This window comes from Lepisosteus oculatus, chromosome 26, assembly GCF_040954835.1.
Source record: "Lepisosteus oculatus isolate fLepOcu1 chromosome 26, fLepOcu1.hap2, whole genome shotgun sequence".
NCBI lineage: Eukaryota > Metazoa > Chordata > Actinopteri > Semionotiformes > Lepisosteidae > Lepisosteus > Lepisosteus oculatus.
In genome coordinates this window covers 1,187,027-1,206,524 of record NC_090721.1, presented here as the reverse complement: position 1 = coordinate 1,206,524, position 19,498 = coordinate 1,187,027, and the positions used below count along the sequence as shown (strand labels likewise).

At 47.0% G+C, this 19,498-nt stretch overlaps 2 protein-coding genes across 3 annotated transcripts; one reads left to right on the top strand and one right to left on the bottom strand.

The window, feature by feature from the left end:
• Positions 1-1,045: 1,045 nt before the first annotated feature.
• rhbdd2 (rhomboid domain containing 2) lies at positions 1,046-5,727 on the bottom strand. The gene is made up of 4 exons (XM_015367296.2): positions 5,097-5,727; positions 3,699-4,100; positions 2,765-2,915; positions 1,046-1,940 (listed from the first exon to the last, which is right to left on the bottom strand). Exons 1-4 carry the CDS (start codon positions 5,266-5,268, stop codon positions 1,544-1,546), a joined length of 1,122 nt encoding a protein of 373 aa, XP_015222782.2. The 5' UTR covers positions 5,269-5,727; the 3' UTR covers positions 1,046-1,543.
• A 1,024-nt stretch (positions 5,728-6,751) lies between these two features.
• Positions 6,752-18,818, top strand: taf15 (TAF15 RNA polymerase II, TATA box binding protein (TBP)-associated factor). Of its 2 annotated transcripts, none has more exons than XM_015367810.2 (16): positions 6,752-6,879; positions 7,436-7,472; positions 7,958-8,006; positions 8,288-8,372; positions 8,796-8,883; positions 9,089-9,150; positions 9,857-9,935; positions 13,387-13,421; positions 13,957-13,986; positions 14,735-14,844; positions 15,034-15,163; positions 15,646-15,729; positions 16,129-16,213; positions 17,575-17,654; positions 17,928-18,027; positions 18,469-18,818. In XM_015367810.2, exons 1-16 carry the CDS (start codon positions 6,870-6,872, stop codon positions 18,506-18,508), a joined length of 1,104 nt encoding a protein of 367 aa, XP_015223296.1. In that variant the 5' UTR covers positions 6,752-6,869; the 3' UTR covers positions 18,509-18,818. The 2 variants fall into 2 exon arrangements, with proteins under 2 accessions (XP_015223296.1, XP_069040579.1); XM_069184478.1 differs by lacking the exon at positions 6,752-6,879 and adding an exon at positions 7,036-7,165.
• The last annotated feature ends 680 nt before the right edge of the window (positions 18,819-19,498 follow it).

Below are 19,498 nucleotides of genomic sequence, written 5' to 3'. Positions count from 1 at the left end.
AAATCGCAGGCTCCTTATTACAGTAACCGAGACTGTTCTCACGTTCGATTCCGCACCTGTGGTCTAATTAATGAGCGTCTTCCTACCCCCCCCTGCGGGTGGCCGGAGCCATTACAAATGGAGGATAGTGTTAATGTCGATACGGTTTTTGCAAATGCAAATACGTACGTCCCTGCGTTTGGTTACATGATGTGCGTCAGGGGTGTATGAGGGTGTACAGCTGGTGTACTTCTTCCATTTTCAAACATAAAAGGAATATCTTTCAGATTTTTAATAGTTGGCTCCGGAAAAAAAAAGCACTTCATGCGTGGTGTATCAGTTTGATTTCGCCTTTTTATGTTTTGTCGAGGTTTTATTATCTCTTAGCGTCAAGGCTGCTCTTTTTAATAGAGGCTCCGTCTGGAAAAGCCTTGAAAGCTAAAACGGGGTGTGAAACAGTTTTTACCAGTATTTTTGTAAAAGAAACAAAGTAGTACGGCTAAGAAAATTATTTTCAATGGGCCCAGACACCACATCCATAACATAATGATGACTGTGCATCCCTGACGGTTTCATGTCCTGCCTCGGTCTGTCTCCTTTTACCTGAGGCCGTAGGAAGACTCCCCGTGACTCGAATATATTTTCATCTGCATTGCCCTGTTCCACTTTTCATTATAGAAAATGCTAAAAAAAAATAATTCCAATGAAAACGAAATCAGCATCAGTCTAGGTGAGAAGAAACTAATCTTTAATCCACACTGACAGGAACATTCAAAGCCTTCATCACAGCCACTCAAGGTGAACCATACATGAGCAGGACGACACCCTGGCTCAGGGCACACAGAAACATCAATTAACCTAACCAGCAGGCCTTTGGGAAGAGAGAAGAAACCCGTACAACCCTCTAAGAACATGCAAACTCCACACGGAAAGTGTCGAACCAAGTATCTACAAGCTCTGAGACAGCAGCCCTTGCCATCACGCCACTTCCCAAATAACATTCAGGGAACTGACATCTTTAGAGGTATTTAAATCTCAGAAAGTATGACAGGTCACCTCCCCCCCCCCCCCCCCAAACAACTGTTAATTCTAAAATCTCAGGGCCAACAGCTGTTTTAGTGTTTCACTAAATGGGGGGACACCCAGCCACACTCCAGACCCAAACGGATCTGTCAGTTGAATCAAATCCCCCTTAGAGAATGTGTCCTGTAGTCTCTCCATCTGCACAACAGGCTTCTGCAAAGCTGCTTTTCAAACGGGAAGCCGTCACAGGAGAACGGAGGCTCCATTGTGGAATTCAAAAGAGCCTGATAAAGGCCTTCTTCTTGTCTCAAAAATGAAAAAAAAAAAAACAATCAAGATTCACCTGCATCCAGAAAAGCCCCTTGTTTCACTTCCTAACGATCCCGCTTGGAACCGTTCATGGCTAATAAATGCAGTCCGATGCCGATGCCGATGCAGGTCACCCCCGTACTGAGCTCTCCATGCAGCGTCACTGGACACGAGCTGCACCAGAGGACACACCAGGCACGAGCCGATCTTCCCATCACAGGACAGGAGCTCTTTATCTGACCACAGGGCCGGCGGGACTCCACACTGCCGGCCCCTGCTGCGCCACAGCGGCACTGCCCACCGGCACGGTCACCTCGGGGACCCCGGCGTTACTCCCACCAGGCGGGCGGCCTCCCGGACTGATCGTGGAGAGGGGACAGCTGGCGGGATACCCAGGAAAGAGGGCTGGGGGGGCGGAATGAGTGTGCCCAGCAGGGACTCCCCAGGCACTCGGGCTGGGCATGTGGTGGGCAGCCGAATGCCCGTGACTGTGTCCGTGACCGTGACTACAGGGAGAGTTCCGCCAGCCCTCGAAACTCTGGGAATGCATCTCGGGAGTGTGGGGAGATGGCAGGCTGGACAGCGGAGCATAGGCTTGAACTGGATAGGAGCCCGGGATTGGTTTGATTCTGCAAAGGGAAGGAAAGGAATAAAAGCATTAACCATTCAGAAATGAAGAGTGCAGATATATCATTAGCCATTCCTCCAGGCAATTTCTTGCATTAGGAATTCGTCTTTTCACATACCCCAGCTTTTCTCCATGGAGACACAGACACACAGACAGGGAGAGAAGCTTGGGGTCAGAGCGCAGGGTCTGCCATTGTACGGCACCCCTGGAGCAGCTGGGGTTAAGGGCCTTGCTCAGGGACCCAACGGAGTAGGATTCCTCTGCCGGCTGCAGGATTTGAACCGGCAACCTTCCACTCACAGGCGCAGATCCTTAGCCACAGAGCAACCGCTCCGCCCTAATTAACCTACCCTGCATGTCTCTGGACTGTGGGAGAAAACTGGAGCACCCAGAGGAAACCCACATGAACACAGAGAGAACATACACACAGCAGCCCACGTCCAGAATTGAACCCAGGACCCCAGCGCTGTGAGGCAGCAAAGCTGAACCTTTAAGCCACAGTGCCGCTGATTAATTTATCTCAAACACCACATTTATAACTTAAAAAACTCCATATCTGGAGTAGCAACTGAAGGTCATGCCGTAAGAAAGATGAGATTGAAAATGGGGGAAAAGTGATTTTTATTTCTTAAAGTGAAATAAAATCTGAAATGCTGCTGTCTGAACTCTTTGCTATTGATCTTTATGTTGTACTGTGGTGTTGGACTCTGCCAAACAATATGTTTCTCTCCTAGAAGGTAATAAAACTCGACTGGACTTGAACTGAGCGCAGAGAGACCTTGAACCAGGACAGAGCGGGTCTCCCGCACACCGAGCTGTACGTACGGAGTCTGCAGGGCTGCCCTCCTCTCTTCTGCCGACGCCGGGACGTACAGCGATCCTCCCAGCCTCCTCCACAGCCTGAAGGGCAGCTTCCGGTCCAGGAGCATTGCTCTCGCCTCCGACAGCTGGCAGACGGAGCACCACCCTCTCGCGTCTGCGCTCACAGCTCCAGTCAAGGTCAGCCCAGCCTGAGCGAGCGAGATGCCCCACACTGCTCACCACTCCAGCGCCTTCCTCACTCGGAGACCACCTCCAGTTCTCATCCGATTCTGACTGAGACCTGCTGTGCCAATCCTGAGTCTGACAGTCGACAGTAGCTAAGCTGGCAATTGTGCACACATACACTCTGGTAACTTTCGTCTGACTGCTAAAATTATTACTATATGGCACTTGTGTCCCAAAGGTTCTCAAAAAGGTTTCACCCATAAGAGGGCACCCACGATTTACACCACTGAGGTGCAGCCCCACCTGGGTGACAAACAGCAGCCATTCGGCACAGCAGATCAGGCAGAGGAGTGAGAAATTTCACTGTTCACCTGATGAATGGTGGGGGGATTTTAGGGAGGCCAGATTACAGCAGTCCTCTGCTCTTGGGACTGGAGCCACGGGATCTTTAATGACCCAGCAGTCAGCAGCAGCCACCTGTCTGACGCTTGTCACCCCTCACAGCTCAGCCGCGGGTCTGAAAACCCTGAGCCACAGGGACGAGCATCGCCAACCCTCAACGCCAGCCAGCAGAGATAAAGTGGAGCATCTGCCCAATCTTTCTTTACACTAGAGCAGTGAGCATCAAAAATGATGGGGGATTCTGCATATTTAAAATGGGCTCTCTTCTTTGGGTGGAGAAGAAAAACTTACCTAGACGTAGAGGAAAACACTTGGGACCTGGTGCTGATAGGAGTTAAGAGAACCTGAGGGGGAGGGAAGAAAAGGATACAGATGTCTCCCACGGCGACGGCGATGAGGTTGCAGAGGAAGCTGTTGCCCGGGACAACCAGCGCCAGGGTCAGCAGCAGCCAGGGCAACAGTGCCATCGGGACGTTGACCCCGAACAGCAGGAACCTCCGGACCCGGGAATGCCTGGCCATCATGCCGACTGCGGAGAAGGTGACGGGCAGGAAGCCCCGGACCTGGCTCCCAGCGCCCGGCTCGTACAGGAGCAGCTCCAGCAGGGTGTGAAGCAGGCCGGTCCAGCAGGAGAAGAGGAGCAGCAGGTAGCAGAACCTCACCGTCCCCAGGCTCCGCTCCAGGCCTCCGGCGAAGAGCCAGAACACGCCGGTGCTGAGCAGCAGCAGGCCCAGGTCCTCATGGAAGAACGTGTAGGTCACCAGCTTGTGCACTGCACAGAGAGGACAGGAGAGGGGCTCACCAGCTTGTGCACTGCACACAGGGGACAGGAGAGGGGCTCGCCCCTGAGCAGGGAGAAGCACATTCATAGAGCTCCACAGTGCCTCACAGGAGAACTAGCTCCTGCCCTGCTGTAGTTTTCAGGTGTTCACCTGGTGCACTCGTGCACTGAAGATCAATAACTTAATTCACCTTCCATCTAACAGGTATTAACCCACTTCTCATAACAGTTTTTATTAGTCTATTTTATTTCTATTTAGTGTTTTTAAATTAACATTTGATCAGATTTCAGTTCCACTTAAGTGAATTATTTTGTTCTAAGTAGAATATAAATAATATTATTAATAATTATTAGAATGAATAACTGCTCTCAGTATACTTCACTCTCAGCTGAACGTGTTTTTCATTTACTCTGGCAGACTGTGCTCATAGGTACTGTAAATAAAAATATTACAGCTTCAACAGACCCCTTTTTTACTGTTTCAAGGACTGCTATTCTGAGATACTGTAACATCTAGTTGGTGTTCCCTAATTTTCTGTCATCGGGTGGTTTAGCAGACAACTCGAGGTTCACTTTCTGGTGAGAAAATACGATAGCTGAAGGCTCATCCACGCCACGGGACAATACCGGCAACACCGCCCGGAAACGAGCACAGAGCAAACATTCTTAAATGGTTTTAGAACATTTTAGTCTGTAGTTTTACATTTTTACTGTTTTTCTTGACATATTCATTGCATCTTACTTTCAGTTAAGTAGGAGAGACCGGTGCCGTCTTGCAAAGTCTTAATCTTTACTTCACTGCCCCCTTAACCGTTGGGTACCACACAGCCTGGCGCCCTCTAATATTCCTCTTTAATGTTGAAATAAACAATTTTAAAATACTGCAAACCCCACGGAGGGAGGAGTTACAAAATACTTCGTCCCAGTTTGAGCTAGACAGTAAGAACAAGCACAGGTGCCAGAGCCCAACACGGATTATGTCCTTACCGTGCCAGTGCGTGGCAACACTGGGCCCCAGGCTGAGAGCATCCAGCGAGGCGCCGAAGCAGGATGTGCCGAAGAACAGCGCGACCGACACCGCCACGGCCGCGGCTGCGCCGAGGGTCACTTCCAAATGCAGCCGGGGGAGAAATGCTTTCACCTTCCTCAAGCCGTGCATCCTCCGTGGCTGAGAGCAGCTGTCCCGACGCGTCTACGAAATTGTGGGGGGGACTGATTGTTCAGCTTCAGGTGATGTGGACTGACCGGCGCAAGAGCATTAAAGCGAATTTCTCTCAGAACTTTTCAGCTTCATGTTTTACAGCAATGCATTTCCTGCTTCCGCTTTTTTTGTAGATACTTGCAGGAACCTGGCTACCAGATTCCCTGCAGGGACGCTCATCCAACTCCAGCGTCTTAGCGCCTCCTGCTGGAAGAACTGGAAAACATCCCCGATTGACCTATGGACGCTGCTCGTACACCCACGCCGTGCGGCTTCTGTCGGGCGTGAACATCACGTCGCTCTCAGTAACCCCGTTCAGGTGCAAAGCAGGACCAGGCGCCGTGCGTGAGCAGCCGCTGTTCACGTTCATCACATTGACCCTGCGAAGACCCGTTGTGCACAGATTTAAAACGAATCTAGATGATAACTCTGTCTTTGGCGAAAGAGGTCGAGCGACCTTACCACCTTTTAATTATTTGATTATGTTACCCTGACGACGTTATACCTACTCTTGTGTGTATTGCACATATATTGTTGTTGCAACAAAAAAACAGAACAAATCGCAAAAAAAGACCATTCTATGTTCATCCTATTACTATAAATGTAAATATAACTGTAACTGCTTGTTCTGTTACAGTAATTCTTTGCAGGCAGCACGGTGAAGCAGTGGTTAGTGTGGCTTCTCACAGCGCTGCGGCCCTGGGCTCGCTTGTGGGCCCTGTGTACGTTCTCTCATGTTGTCCCTTCTTTCCTCATGCAGTGCAAAGACATGTTAATCGGCTGCTGGGAGTGCTGGCCCAGTGTGAGTGTGTGTGTTTTATCTGTCCGCCCTGCGATGGACAGGGTGTACCGATCCCTGTGCTGCTTGCTTGCAGTAACAGGCTCTGGCCAAGGGTGTGTGTGTGTGTGGGGGGGGCTTTAGAGGTCTTAACTAGGAGCTGATGTTCGCGCCTTTGAAGGCGGGTAATGGGAGCTGCCTTATGGGGTATCCAAACACGTGGAGTCCCCTGGCGCCTGGTCACTGCGCTTCATTAACCTGAGCCCCAGCCGCATTGGTCCCCCCCCCCAGAAAAACATCCAAATAACCAATACCATTCTGCCCTATTAAGCCACTGTGCTACAAGACGGTATTTCATCTCCACCGCCTCGGCCACAGCGCTCAGCCCCGACACCGGCCAGCTTCCGCCTTCCGAGTGTCACGTGACTCGCAAAGGGCAGGGGGGGAGCGGCGGGCGCGGAACGTACCACTGAGGGAAGCTGAAAGGGTGTGTGTGTAGGACTATAGGGTACACCGGAGGGGGGAAAAATCGATGTCGTTTTCACAATAAATTATAGGACGCATTACTCTAATCCGTACAGGGATAAATCCAAGAAAGCAACGCGGAAATTATCCATATTTTTTCGGTTGGCTATTTCCAAGGGCCCCGCCGCGCCCGGTTGGGCGGCGAGTGGTAGCTGCCGGCGCAGGCGAATAAGGGCCGCAGAGTCTCTCCTGCAGCGGCTGTGAGCAACGGTGTGCAAACCGGGAGAATCGGATATTGGGTCAAACTGCTGAAAAAATGGCATCGGGTAAGCTGATGCATTCCGCATCTGAGCACGCCACGGCGCGTCCCTGGCTTAGCTGTGGGCGGCGGGGTTTAAAAATCCGGGAAATTTGAAACCAGCGCTTGGCTGCTGCTCAGCGTAGTTTTCGGGCGCTTCGTTGTCGAGTTCTGGTTTAAATAGATTGTTTTTTTTTCCTTTTAAAAGCCCTCCAGGCAGAAGCTAGTGTTAACCGCTCCTTTGGTAGGAGGAAAACGGCTATTGAGAAGCAATGACTGCACCGATATGACGCATTTCCAAGTGGCGGCTGGAGGTAGTCCGCCATGTTTGCAGTGGGGGGTGGTGTGGTTTGGGCCTCCGCTCCGCAAATTATTCCTGTTTTGTATGAATCGCTGCTGCTTACCTTCTTCTCCTGACGTCAGGGCGGTTGTATCATCTCGGAAAATCGAAACTTGGCCCGGTAGATCTTCAGTGAAGTCCGATGCAGTTAAGGCCCGGGTTTGAGAACATGCCTGAGCTGCTTGTCTCTGCCTTGAAAGTGACAAATGTGTGATTAAAATGTGTTCTTTCTTTAAATTTGTAGATCCTGGTTACGGTCAGCCGGTTGCACAGCAACAAAGGTATTTTTTTAAAGGGAGGGGGGTGTGTTTGGCTGTATTTGAAGTTCAGGCTGCAGCTGCGGTCGACATCTACAAGAGATCTACTTTCTTACACACCAAATAACATTTGGAGTCGCATCATGCAGTACGAGTTACAGTACACAAGTCTGCCCCTTTTACATGGTAATTTTGGTACCTTGCAGAAAATTACACTTATTGATAATTACACAATGCTACTTCATTGTTGACTGTTTTCTGAAAGGGCCTGCAGCTTGCTTTGTCCTGAGATACCTTGTGTAGTCACATGTGTCTAAAGCTAGAAATTGTTGAAAGCAGTCCTTTTAATGCTGCTGTAAAATGATGTGTTTTTAACTCCTCTACCTGCCTGCTCTGATGCACAGGCTTCTTATTCTAAGATGGAGTTGTGCTATAATTTGCAATGTAGGTCTTTATTCATGTGCAGATTATTTTTTTGTCTTGTTTTATACTCTTTTCTTTGTTTTCAGCTATCCATCTTACGGAGCGCCACCATCCCAAGGCTACCAGACCACCCAGGTACTGTCCCTGCGTGGCTTTTTCATTCCTTCTGCCCCCTAATCTGTTCTGGGTTGCCTTTACTGAAAGGGGTGCTCATGGGGTTTCTTAAGCTTTGCCCTCCTCACAAAGCTGTCTTGGATGGGTTGAAGTGGCTGAACCGGTGTGCAGATATTGCATTTTCCTCTGCTTGTTTGAGACAAATCCGTGTTGTGCTCTTTTGGTTGGTGTCCAGGAAGGTAACGCACGCGTGTACACATCTGTTTTATGTGCAGGTTACATTTTTCTGATTTTCGTTGCAGAGTTATGGCCAGGGTAGCGATGGATCGGCTTCATATGGCCAAAGCTATGGGGGTTATGGATCAACCTACGGACAGTCGCAGCCTGGTAAGTCCGTTTCAGTCATTTACACTACCAGCATGCAATGGGCAAGGCAGGGTACGCCCTGGACAGGACACCAGTCCACTGTAGAGCAGACACTGACATTGGCTGATTTTTTTTCCAGAGACAATGATCCTACTAGTATGTTTATGGACAGTGGCAGTGAACCCACATGAACATGTCCAGTCAGTACAAACTCTGCACAGATAGCACCCTGGGATTTGAACCCAGTGCCCACTGCTCTAAGGCTGCCTGTGTTGCACTAGACAAAAAAAAAGATCTTGCTGAGTTGTAATGTTTCCTCCTAGTAGGAGCTGTAGAGGAAAGACAGGACTACATTCTGCATGCTCCCACCTTTTCCCAAAACCTGAATTGGCATATTTCTGCATTCCTTGTGGTGATATTTTTTTTTTCTTCTTGTTCACTTAGCTGGAAGTTATGGCCAGGCTACGCCGAGCTACTCTTCGGGTGCTTATGGACAGCAGCCAGCAGGTGACAGCTCAGAGACATCTGGAGGGTAAGGACATGAACGGATCTCTAACTTGCAACGTTTGCAGGTGTTCAGGCCATCTCTCAAAACTTGCATTGGAGGTGCTGTGATGTACATCTATAGAAACGTTCTTTTCAAAACCAAGTCTATGTGCAAATCAAAGGTCTAAATGGGTTACAAGCAAACTCCTCTGACTTTAAGCCTGACCTCCTCCTCTGGTGGCATGTTTCAGGTATGGAGGAAAGTCTTCGTATGGACATCAGCAGGGTGGCTATGGGCGGAGGAATCCTGAAGGTAAAATCGGCGGAGGAGTTTCCCAGTCATTGAAATCCACAGAGTGGTTCCCAACACTTGTTTTAGGGGGAGTCTGAGACTCCTGTTTTTTTTTTTTATTCCGGCTGGGCTTGTAGGCAGATTGCTTTCAGTTTTCTCCTTGTTTTAGCAGATCTTTTCATATTGCTTTTGAAGAGGTGTAATTGGGTTTTCAGTTGGGGGTCAATCCTGCTTCAGTTCCTGACTTTAAGCTCCCCTCGTTCAGAAACTCATCCCAGCAAGGAGGGGGGGAGCCCAATGTGAAGGTTTATCACAAGTTTGTTGTGTTAGGAACTGTTTAAAGAGCAACGAGGCAGCATGCGCTTTGTAAATAAGACAGTGCTGGCAGTTCTGTATGCCGCAGTATTAGTAAACTGGGCACCGATAACAGAAAAATTGTTTAACCGAGATCTAATCAAGTTGTAAGCAGAACAGTTGAATGGCTGAGAGCGAACACCAGTGGACGTGGGATGGGGTTTGGAGCCACTTGTGTAAGATGCAGCAACAGCTCCTGTACCTCTGTGTGGAGAATGAGGATTGGCACAAGCTTGCAGGCCACCTGGGGAGCCCCCAGCCCCCTCCTTTTTACAAGTGGTCTGCTTTTGGGAGTGAATTGTGCTGGGAGGTGTTGGATCAGAGCCTGGAACGTGTTACACCTGCGCATTTCAAAGGTGGCTGTTTTTCCCAGATGATGGGGGCCAGTCCGAAGGGTACAGAGGCAGAGGTGGATATGACAGGGAAGGAAGAGGACCCTTCTCTGGGATGGGGTAAGTTGCAAAGCACTTAGCCCTGCCAGGTGTTCAGCTCGCAGTGCATGAGCACAGTTGCCTGAACTAGATGCTCATTAAGACTCCATCTTATAGTGCAGTTCAGACCTGAAATTGTTTTAAATGAAATGTTTTAGACATGCCATACCAGTAGGTTTGGTGTAGATGACTAGTCAAAGTGTGACTAGTAACTGAAACTCCCTTTCACTTTGCCCTGGTTGGAGTACGCAGTTTTATAAACCCAGTTCTTGTTAATGCTCGTAAAATTGAAGGCTGTTTTACCCAGTGGGTGATCACAGTGCAGAGCAGCTGGAGTTGCATCATTGCCAGGTTTTAAATGCCACCAGTTCCCGCTTCCTTTACCAGTGAATGATCATTATGGAAACATCCAGGTGACGCATTCAAGCACGGATTGGAACATGTGCGCCGACCTCGGCTGGGCTGGTAACTGAATACTGGAGACGTGCGGATTGTAGTAATCCAGTTTTTGTAGGCACTTTTATTCAGGAAACTAATAGAAATGTTAAGTAGGACACTTGACAGAGTACACAATCGGAAGGCATAAAAGTACAGAACTGTCACTTGGTGAAGACAAGGAGTAAGATGAAATTTCCTATGAAGTTTTACTGAGAAGGCATCTCTAAGTGAGTTCTAAAAAGATGCTTTTAAGTCCCATCAGTGATTTCCCTCCTGTGGGGGGGAATAAGAAATCATCCAGGTGGCTCATTACAAATGCGTTCCACGTGGTGGTCATGTAGACTTTCACACAGTGTTAGATAGGTTGTGAAAGCTGGATACCAGCCTTCTGGCAGTGACAGACAATTATTAGTTCTTAAACAGCCTGGGAGCCTTTGTGAAATCTGGCTCTCGGAGTGCTGAATCTGAAGTTTCAGAGGTAATTTTTAAAATTTTGCCCCTTCTCCCAAGTTACTGGAGTAACGCTTTTTACTTGAATGAGACTAAAAAACAGTCCTACAAGAAGCACGATAACATATCTAGTCCTGTACAAGAATTGGAGTAAATGACATTATGGTCACTCATAGCCGTTTATATTGAGATATACTGCTAAGGACTTGAAAGCTGACAGACTTTCTGCAGACTCATCTCTGTGAGTTTGTGTGGTTTTTATGACTAGCGTTTTTTAGTGCCATTCAGCTAAGGCGTTACTGCTGTGGAAATTCAGAGCAGGCTCCCAAGATCCTCGCTTTGTGAGGAATCATGGCAGCTCAGGGTGTGATCCTGACAAATCGGTAGTGTCCAATTCCTTGCTCCCCCCCCTCTTTTCATCTCCCAGCACTGAATAAATTGTTCATTTTTAGTCCCTGGTTCTCAAAAGATGAGTATCCAGCAACACTACATGGATTTACACCAAAAATATCTCCGGGGATGAGCAATCATGCCACCATTGGTGTTTGCTCTGCTTATTGGTAATTGTCTGCTCCTGTCTTTCTCAAAGACATGACTGTGTGTTAACGTAGCGTGTGATTTAATGTTGGGGATTGGAGTGCACCCCTAACTTTTTTAACAAGATAAGTAACCCAGGTCTATCAGCCCTGGCCTTAAAAAGTGCATCCCGGGAATCTTGAGACTTTTCTCAGCTTCGTGGGATTTGGCTCTGATGATTGCCCATGGCGACTGCAAACTCAAGGTTTCAAAAATGCTTGGCTAGCACTGCTAAGTCACTGTAAGTTTTTATGAGGGTACGTATATCCGCACTCTGTAAAGCATATTGGATGTGTTTTTTTTTTTTAAAAAGTGACTTTGATTGATGTAAGGGTGTTACTAAATGGTTCCAAAACTCTGGCTGTTTCTCCTTTCTATTCATCTGAGATTCGTCAGTTCCCGAACTGTGTTGTGTGGCACTGGCACATAGTACCTACCCTTTTCCCACTGGAAGTCTTGGGGTTCAGTTTGCACAAGTCCACCTCCACATTTTTGAGGTTCCATAGAATGCCTCCCAAATTCAGGTTCTTAACATGGGGAATGCTGACGGAGAAATCCGGACAACGTGGCAAAATACAGATAGACAATTTGAGTGGCCCTTTAACCAGTTGCAACTGGTCTATATGAATTTATTGAATTGGCAAGTGAATGGAATTTTTAGAGGATTTTGGAATCGGTTCTCCTTTTTTGCAGCCAGTCCAGTGGGAAAGCAGGACTGGGGAGCACAGAGGGTTCTGACAGAGCTAATTGCACCATCATTTCTACTTACTGGGAGTTGCACTGCCCTTGACATTTAATGGCCACTTTGAGTGGTCCCCTGAGTTATAAACCTCTCTTGCCATTTGACTTGTTCCTTTCAAACACTGAAATGTCTAATTGTGCACTTCATATGAAGAATAAAAACAAGAAAATCATTGTACTTGTTTGCCCATATAGCTCATTTTTACCTTCATTTGGCCATGGTTGGACCAGAAAACAGGCCTTCTGCTCTATAAACATTGCATGTGCTGAAAATACACTCGGCGTACTCTGACATCCCACAGTGGTCCACTTTGAACATCTTGCTAGGAGCGGTGGCTATATGCTTTTGTGTAACCTTGAGTTGACTAAGCAGTTGGCCCCATCTGATATAATGGGTAATGGTTATTTGCCAACTGAGTTGCAGTAAAGTAAAAACGTCTTTTTTGCCTGCTGTATACTGTAAAACACAGTGTTATGAGAGTAACATTCGTAACAAAGTACACAGTCCTCATGGTAGCACAATAAGGATGATATGTTGGAATACACTTTGCAATCAGACCCAGGAATAAGCCCCTGGTCACATACACCACGACTAATGGTTCAAAGTAACACGGGTATCATTTTGTCTCCTACACATCTTTTGTAACTTCTTAAGGTTTTGTTTTTTTAATAGAACTAGTTAATTCCTTCATAGTGTCATGAGTGTTTTCATGGAGTTCAATGTTATGTGTGTTAACTTGGTCTACATTTTATGCTACAGGTTTCAGAGTGAATGAAATAAAACTTCGACCTCTGCTGTTGAAGCTCGTATATATATATACACATTCTAAAAGAGAAATCAAATGAAAGGTCTCAGCGACAGCTAAAAAACAATGCTGTGGCAGCAGTTACGCTTTTCTGAGGAATGTGCTCATCAGTCTATGTAGACGTTATTCTGAGCTATTTTAAGAGCAGGCTAGAGTTTATATTCTCTTAACGAGCAGCTATGGTGTCTTCAAGAGTTATTTCTGAAATTTAAGACCTTTGGAAATTTTTATAGAGGAAATTAGCTCCATGGAATAGAAGGGCATTGATGGAAGATCAGAAATGCCTGGCGGACCTTCGTCCTCGGGTCACTTCTCCGCGAGCTGGTCTGCTGGGCCACTCCGCTAAGGGACTCTGCCACAATCACAGTGGAAAGAGCTGCCTATTGATTAGCACGTAATGGAGCCCTAGAGCTCACAGTGTCGCACAGGAAGGCATCATATCTTCAATTTTTCCTCTGCAGAGGTGGTGACCGTGGTGGCTTCAAAAATTTCGGTGGTAAGTGATGAGCATCAGAACTTTCAGTGGAAATACTTTATCAAAAACCAGATCGGCTCTAAAAAGCCACCATTTTCTTGTTGCATTCCAGAGCAAGGCACTCCCACCTGTTCCTATCTCTTTTTTTGTTAATGCCCTTGGGGGAACTTAAACCCTTATTATGAAAGTGCTGAATCAGAAGGGTACTGTTGCATGATGAGAACAGAAGAACCTCGTTGATCTTTACCCCAGAGAAAGGGGGATGAAAGCTGTGCCTGTGGCGAAGAAGGAGCTTGTTGTAGCTGGAGGAAACGTGGTGGTTTTTAAGTAGACTTCCCAGATACTGGGCAGGCATTACAAGGTTTTGCAGCTATACGAAAACTGGTGCATCAATGCCTTAAGTTTGTCTTCTGTGTATGTATGTTTTTTTTTTAACTGAGGTAGGGTGAAATGTGTAGGGATTGTAGTGAGAGAATGGATTTGCTGTTTGTTTTTTAGGCGAGGCTGGTGCACTGGTTTATTACGGCTCTCTCTCTTCCTCTTTGATCTCTTTCAGGCCCCAAAGATTATGGCCAGAAAGAAGCAGGTGAGCTCCGCGTGTGGAAAGTGTTGCGGGGGCTGCTTGCATCTGGTTTGGTCGAGGCGTCCCTCATGTCTTTCCGTTCTGCTCCTTTTCTGTACTTGTCATGGTTTCTCTCTCTATGAAGCTGCACATTTTGCGTGCTCCAGAATGTGTTGTTGGCCTGTGGGTTTTTAAGTCGTAGTTTGTGTAGTAGCTCTTCAGAGGTTTGTGCATAGATGTGCTGTCCCAAAACAATCTTGTCGTCGGATGTTTTGCTGCCGATTTCTTACCAACACCTCCCCAGCAACTCTCAGCCCCTGATGGTATGGAAATGTCAGTCTGCTAATTGGCTGCTGAGAGCTGCTTTCAGTTTTAGAATTTAGCCTGTTTATCCCCTGTAAACTACACTATTAAGTTATGAATTAATATTAAATTTAAGGGCATTGTACACTTGGCATAATCTTGGGACAGAGACCAAGTGTTGTACAATGACATACCCTTATCGAAACCAACATGCATGAAGCTTATTATTTTTCAGTACCAGCCCAAGACTGTTGGGCAAATTAGAGGGATTTTAAATCTAATGCAGTCTTTTACTGCTTCGGCAAAACAAGACTCTTTCAGCAGGATAGTGGTTTAGTTGACCGCGGTATCACTCATGGCACTCGATAGTCTAGTCTTGGTCTACGCATCAGTTATCCATTAGCCACTGAGTCGGCTAGGTGAGTCGACTGGCCTTTTCTCACTGTTAATTTTCAATGTTTTCTAATAGGTGGTGAACAGGACAACTCGGACAACAACACCATCTTTGTCCAGGGGCTGGCTGAAGACACTTCCACGGACGAGGTGGCGAACTTCTTCAAACAGATTGGCATAATTAAGGTTGGTCACTGCTCTCTTCCAGGTGGTTACCCAGTGAAAGGCTTAACCCCCCCCATTCTGATCCTGCATTATACATTTTGTAGTTAATGCTACTCGTGCGAGTAGTGAAAATCATTGTGACAATAGTTGACAATTGCCTGAGGGATGCATTGCTGAATGGTACCTCTTTGTTTCTCTTCTGTGTAACAGGTGAACAAGAAGACTGGCCAGCCTATGATTAATTTATACACTGACAAAGCAACAGGAAAGTTGAAAGGAGAAGCCACAGTCTCCTTTGATGATCCCCCTTCTGCAAAAGCAGCCATTGACTGGTTTGATGGTGAGATGTTTTTTTTTTCTTTCCACAAATGTGGCATTGGCGCTTGTATTTGCCTCTGCGTCTGTGAGCTCTGTAGCCCCTGTGGAAACGGTGCTTGAGATGTTGCTTGGTGATACCTGCTTGTGGAGCTATGTCATTTGGCAACCTGCAAGTTCCGCAGTGCAGTTTGCAGGAGTTGGCACCGATTGCTGGAGTGGTGACGGATCTCGGTTTGCCAGGAAGCTAAGATAACCAGCCATAACTAGTTGTTAGATACTTCATTAATCTTGAGGGAAATTGCAGAAATTGTTAGTGACATGACCCCGGCTTGAACTTGGGATCCGAGAGCCATTGGGCTCACTGTGTACTCCTAGATCCTAATCCGAGAAGCAGCCAACAAAGCTTTGGGTAACGTGAGCCTTCTGCTCTGGCTGCAACTGTATCGTATCCCCAGTTCAAACACTGCAGGTGTTCTTTGTCTCACTGTTGGCCCCTCCGTGCAGGGAAGGACTTCAATGGCCGGACCATCAAGGTGTCCTTCGCCACGAGGCGGCCTGAGTTCCTGCAGCGGGGAAGCAGAGGACGAGGTACTCTTTCAGTTCCTTCATGCTACGGTGTTCGGTCCATCTTTTAAGCAGGGTTACATTTTCTTATCAAATTACTTTTTTAGGTTTTTAAGGCCAAGCGAGAGGTCCTGAGAAATGGGGTGGGTTGGCAGCCGAGGGACTGGGTGTCTGTCAGTGGGCTCGTTGCTGTTTTCTAATGTAGGAAGGGCAGTATTCATGCACAACTTCATTTTATTAGATGAGCTTCCCAGCTATTGGCTCTTGATTTCAGTAACAGTTCTTCTTTGTTTTGCTTTAGTCTATGAACACGGAATCTTCCTTTTTCACTCTGCCTTGTCACTGTAGTTCATTGGATGTGCTGACATGCTTTCTGCGGAGCCTCTCTGACCTTCCTCTCTCTCTCTCTGCCCGTCCTGCCAGGCTCCAGGGGCTATGGAGGCCGGGGGGGTTACGGCGGAGGTCCCGGTGCAGACATGAAGGGGGGAGACTGGCTGTGCCCCAACCCGTAAGTCTGGGCCCTCTCAAGCGCCAGAGGTCACGCCACTTCTTTTTACGAATTAGAGAAGCCTTGGGAATGGAGGTTGTTCGTACTTTTTATTATAGTATTTTCACATTCTTCGTGATTGAGGATGACCATAGTCCCTGTTGTATTTTTATCTGCTAAAGAACTTGCCTTAGTTCTTTGGGTTTGAAGGTTCAATTTGAGTTGAACTTAACCTAGCACGAGCACAGATCCATCTTGACCTTCTCAAATCGGACTTTTTCCCCACGATCTTTTACATGGGCTGACAGTTTTATCCCCAGCTTACGTTTGTTCCCGTTTATACAGCGGGGTGAACTGCCCTGTTCAAGGGTGCAGCGGCAGTGTCCGATGTGGAATTTGAATCCATAACCTGGAATCCTAAGCGCTGCTCGGCAGCACGGTTATTTTAATCAATGACTTGGTTCAGTTGCCATCAGACTGATCAATTGAAAACCTATCATTATGTTTTGAGATCAGAATAAAAAATATTTAGAAATTGGCACATTTTGCGTACCGTAGGTGGGGTGTAAGGAGGATAGAAGTACGTTTCTTTCTTTTTGATGCCTACAACTTAATTCCTGCTGTGTCAGCTGCATGGTCATTCTCAGTTGAAAGGCTGAACATTTGCACAGCAGCCTAATAATTATAGTTCATGTTGTAGCTATAAAAAGCAAAGCCTACAATCCAAGTTAGTTTTGCTGCTGTCCATGCCTGTAATTTCATGGCTCCTGTTGACTCAATTACACGCTGGTGGCTACAGTTCAGAGATCGTTAATAGTGTTAAACCAACGTGGCAGAAAATCGGTGCCAGAGGACTTTTACTTGCTTTGTTTCTCGAGTCTGCTTGAAGGCGTTGGCTTTTTACACATGTTGGGCTTCATCAGAGGCACAGGCAGGGATGGGCAATGATTTCTGCCCAGGTCCTCAGCTAACTAAAATCTGACGTTTGAGAGATCTACAGCTGTTCTTGCGCAGGAGTTTGGAGTTTGCCTTTGCAGGCCCCAGAGCATGGAAAAGCAGAGGCAAATACAACGTTTCCCTATATTATACATACATTGTACAGTTGTTAGTCCATGTACTACAGTCCTGTAGTAAGTCCATGGGGAGTAGGGGATGCTGGTTAATGATACTCCAGCATGTTCAGAAATATACCATAGATGTGAAAAGTACATTTTAACCTATAACAAAACCTTAGTTCTTTTTGTTCTTGTCCGTTATGTCTCCCCCCCTCCCCCCGCGATGACGAAATCGCAGAAGTGGCGGCTTTATTTTGCCCTGAGAGTGGCTACTGCTGTGAAACCCAGAATAGCTGAGGAATGGAGGCCTGGTTCTTTTTTTTGCAGCTCCTGTGGCAACATGAACTTCGCCAGGAGGATGGAGTGTAATCAGTGTGGCACGCCGAAGCCAGGGGATGCTTCTGGAGGTACATGATAACATTTCATTGGTTCTTCATAGCAGTTAGCATGCTAGCAGTTCAGTGGGCTTGCATCAGGAGAGTGTGGGAAAAAGACTATAATCTGTGACAAGTTCTCGTTACTTACCCAGTAACAGTTTTGATCATGTGGATGAGTTTTTCCATGATGGCTGATTTTATTTTTTTTCTAGTGTGCCGTCGCTGAAATACCTTTTAGAATGATCTCTGTAAAACAAAATCGACATGGTGTCCGGGTTTCAGTTGGCGTTTCGTCTCTTGCAGATCGTGGTGGCGGGAGAGGTGGGTTCAGAGGTCGCGGTGGATTCCGTGGGGGAGACCGTGGAGGAGATCGGGGGGGCTACGGGTGGAAAATGGGTGGAAGGTAAGACCTACACCACTCTCGTGCTCGTCTTGAGCGCTCGCAGACTTTCCTGCACGTGAGCGTGGGATGCTTTTAGGAAGCACTATGCATTGGTAAAACGTTAAAATGGCCTTGTTTCTTTTCTGCTGTCCTGCTAGCTTTCTCTTTCCATCGATCCCCATCTAACAGAATCGAGTGTTCTTGTTGATTTTAGCTTAATGGGGTTTTTTTTCCCCACCCAGTTCAGTATTCCTCCAGACTGTAACTTCTGCACTCTGTTTTAGTGTTTATTTTGAATTGAACTTGCTTTGGGCAAAAGGCAGTGGCTACATGTGGTTGCCTAGCTCTGAGATCGTCAGGAGTTCAGGCCGTGCCCTAGTGTATCATCATGCCATTGCTCTTGGGGTGAAAGCTGCAGTTTGCCCGAACAGTGACGCTTCTTCTCTGACCCCCCTCCCACAGAGGTGAGCAGAGAGGAGACAGACGAGAGCGACCCTACTGAAGGTGGCTGGGAATCGAAGCTGTGGTGCGGGGAAGGATTTGCATTCCCAGTGTGGATGTTCACAAATGGGCCATGTGTTGCTTGCATCTAAGCCGTCTCGTAGCACAGACTTTGTGCAACTACTGTGAAAGACATTTTGGGGGGGTCAGCAAACTATGTGATAATTCTCGCAGGTTAAGGGGTGCAGGGCGAGGCAGAGCTGTAAAATACTGTATTGCCAAACTACATATCGTTTTGTATTTCTGAATAAAGCGTTTTACTTCAGATTGTTTGCAGCTGATATTAAACTGAAAATCATTCTGCTCTTTCATACTGGTGTCTTTTTTCCCCCCTCTGAAGAAAGTTTGTTTTGCAACTTTTATGGTAGAGATTACAACTGCTTTCAGATGCTTGAGACTTCAAGCTTCCTTTTGAGCACTGGGATAGTTGGCTGAAAAAAAGTCTCCTACACCTTTTAAGTTCCACTCTGTAAATGTCTTTGGCTTGAGGAATAATGAGCTCTTGGAAAAGATAAAGTTTATGGGGGAGTTTTTTCAGGTAATCATTTGCTGCTGAAGGAGCCTTAAGTGTCTGTGGATGCATACAACTTCCTGCCTCCTCTCCTGTGGTGTTTTATAGCTTTAAAGGGGGCTAGACTGAAGAGGGTCTGTTTTCTAGGGGTATGGGTGATGAATTCAGAAAAATAAGCATTTTAAAATGCAGACTGACCCTTAATACTATACAGTTATCCATGCCAAAGCAGGCATTGTAACTGAGTAACGCGGGAGATTAAATAACATCTAGTAATTAAATGGGGGAACCGGATGTGCTCCAGTCTTGCTCGCCCGTTACTCTCCCTCTCCACACGCGTCTGTACCAGGCTGGAGGAGTCAGCTGAACGGGCTCATTTACAGTCTCCATTAATCCGCAATCTAGTTGAATGCCGTAAATGACACATTATTTCGATCATTGTTGTGGTCAGCTAAACGAAATGGCAAATTCAACATCCGA

Coding starts and splice junctions, on each gene's coding strand:
- rhbdd2 (XM_015367296.2), bottom strand. CDS start 5,268: ATGCACGGCTTGAGGAAGGTGAAAGCATTTCTCCCCCGGCTGCATTTG. Junction 4,101..5,096: donor TGTTGCCACGCACTGGCACG/GTAAGGACATAA, acceptor CTCTCTGTGCAG/TGCACAAGCTGGTGACCTAC. Junction 2,916..3,698: donor CGTCGCCGTGGGAGACATCT/GTATCCTTTTCT, acceptor CTGTGAGCGCAG/ACGCGAGAGGGTGGTGCTCC.
- taf15 (XM_069184478.1), top strand. CDS start 7,138: ATGACGCATTTCCAAGTGGCGGCTGGAG. Junction 8,373..8,795: donor CTACGGACAGTCGCAGCCTG/GTAAGTCCGTTT, acceptor TTGTTCACTTAG/CTGGAAGTTATGGCCAGGCT. Junction 14,845..15,033: donor AACAGATTGGCATAATTAAG/GTTGGTCACTGC, acceptor TCTGTGTAACAG/GTGAACAAGAAGACTGGCCA.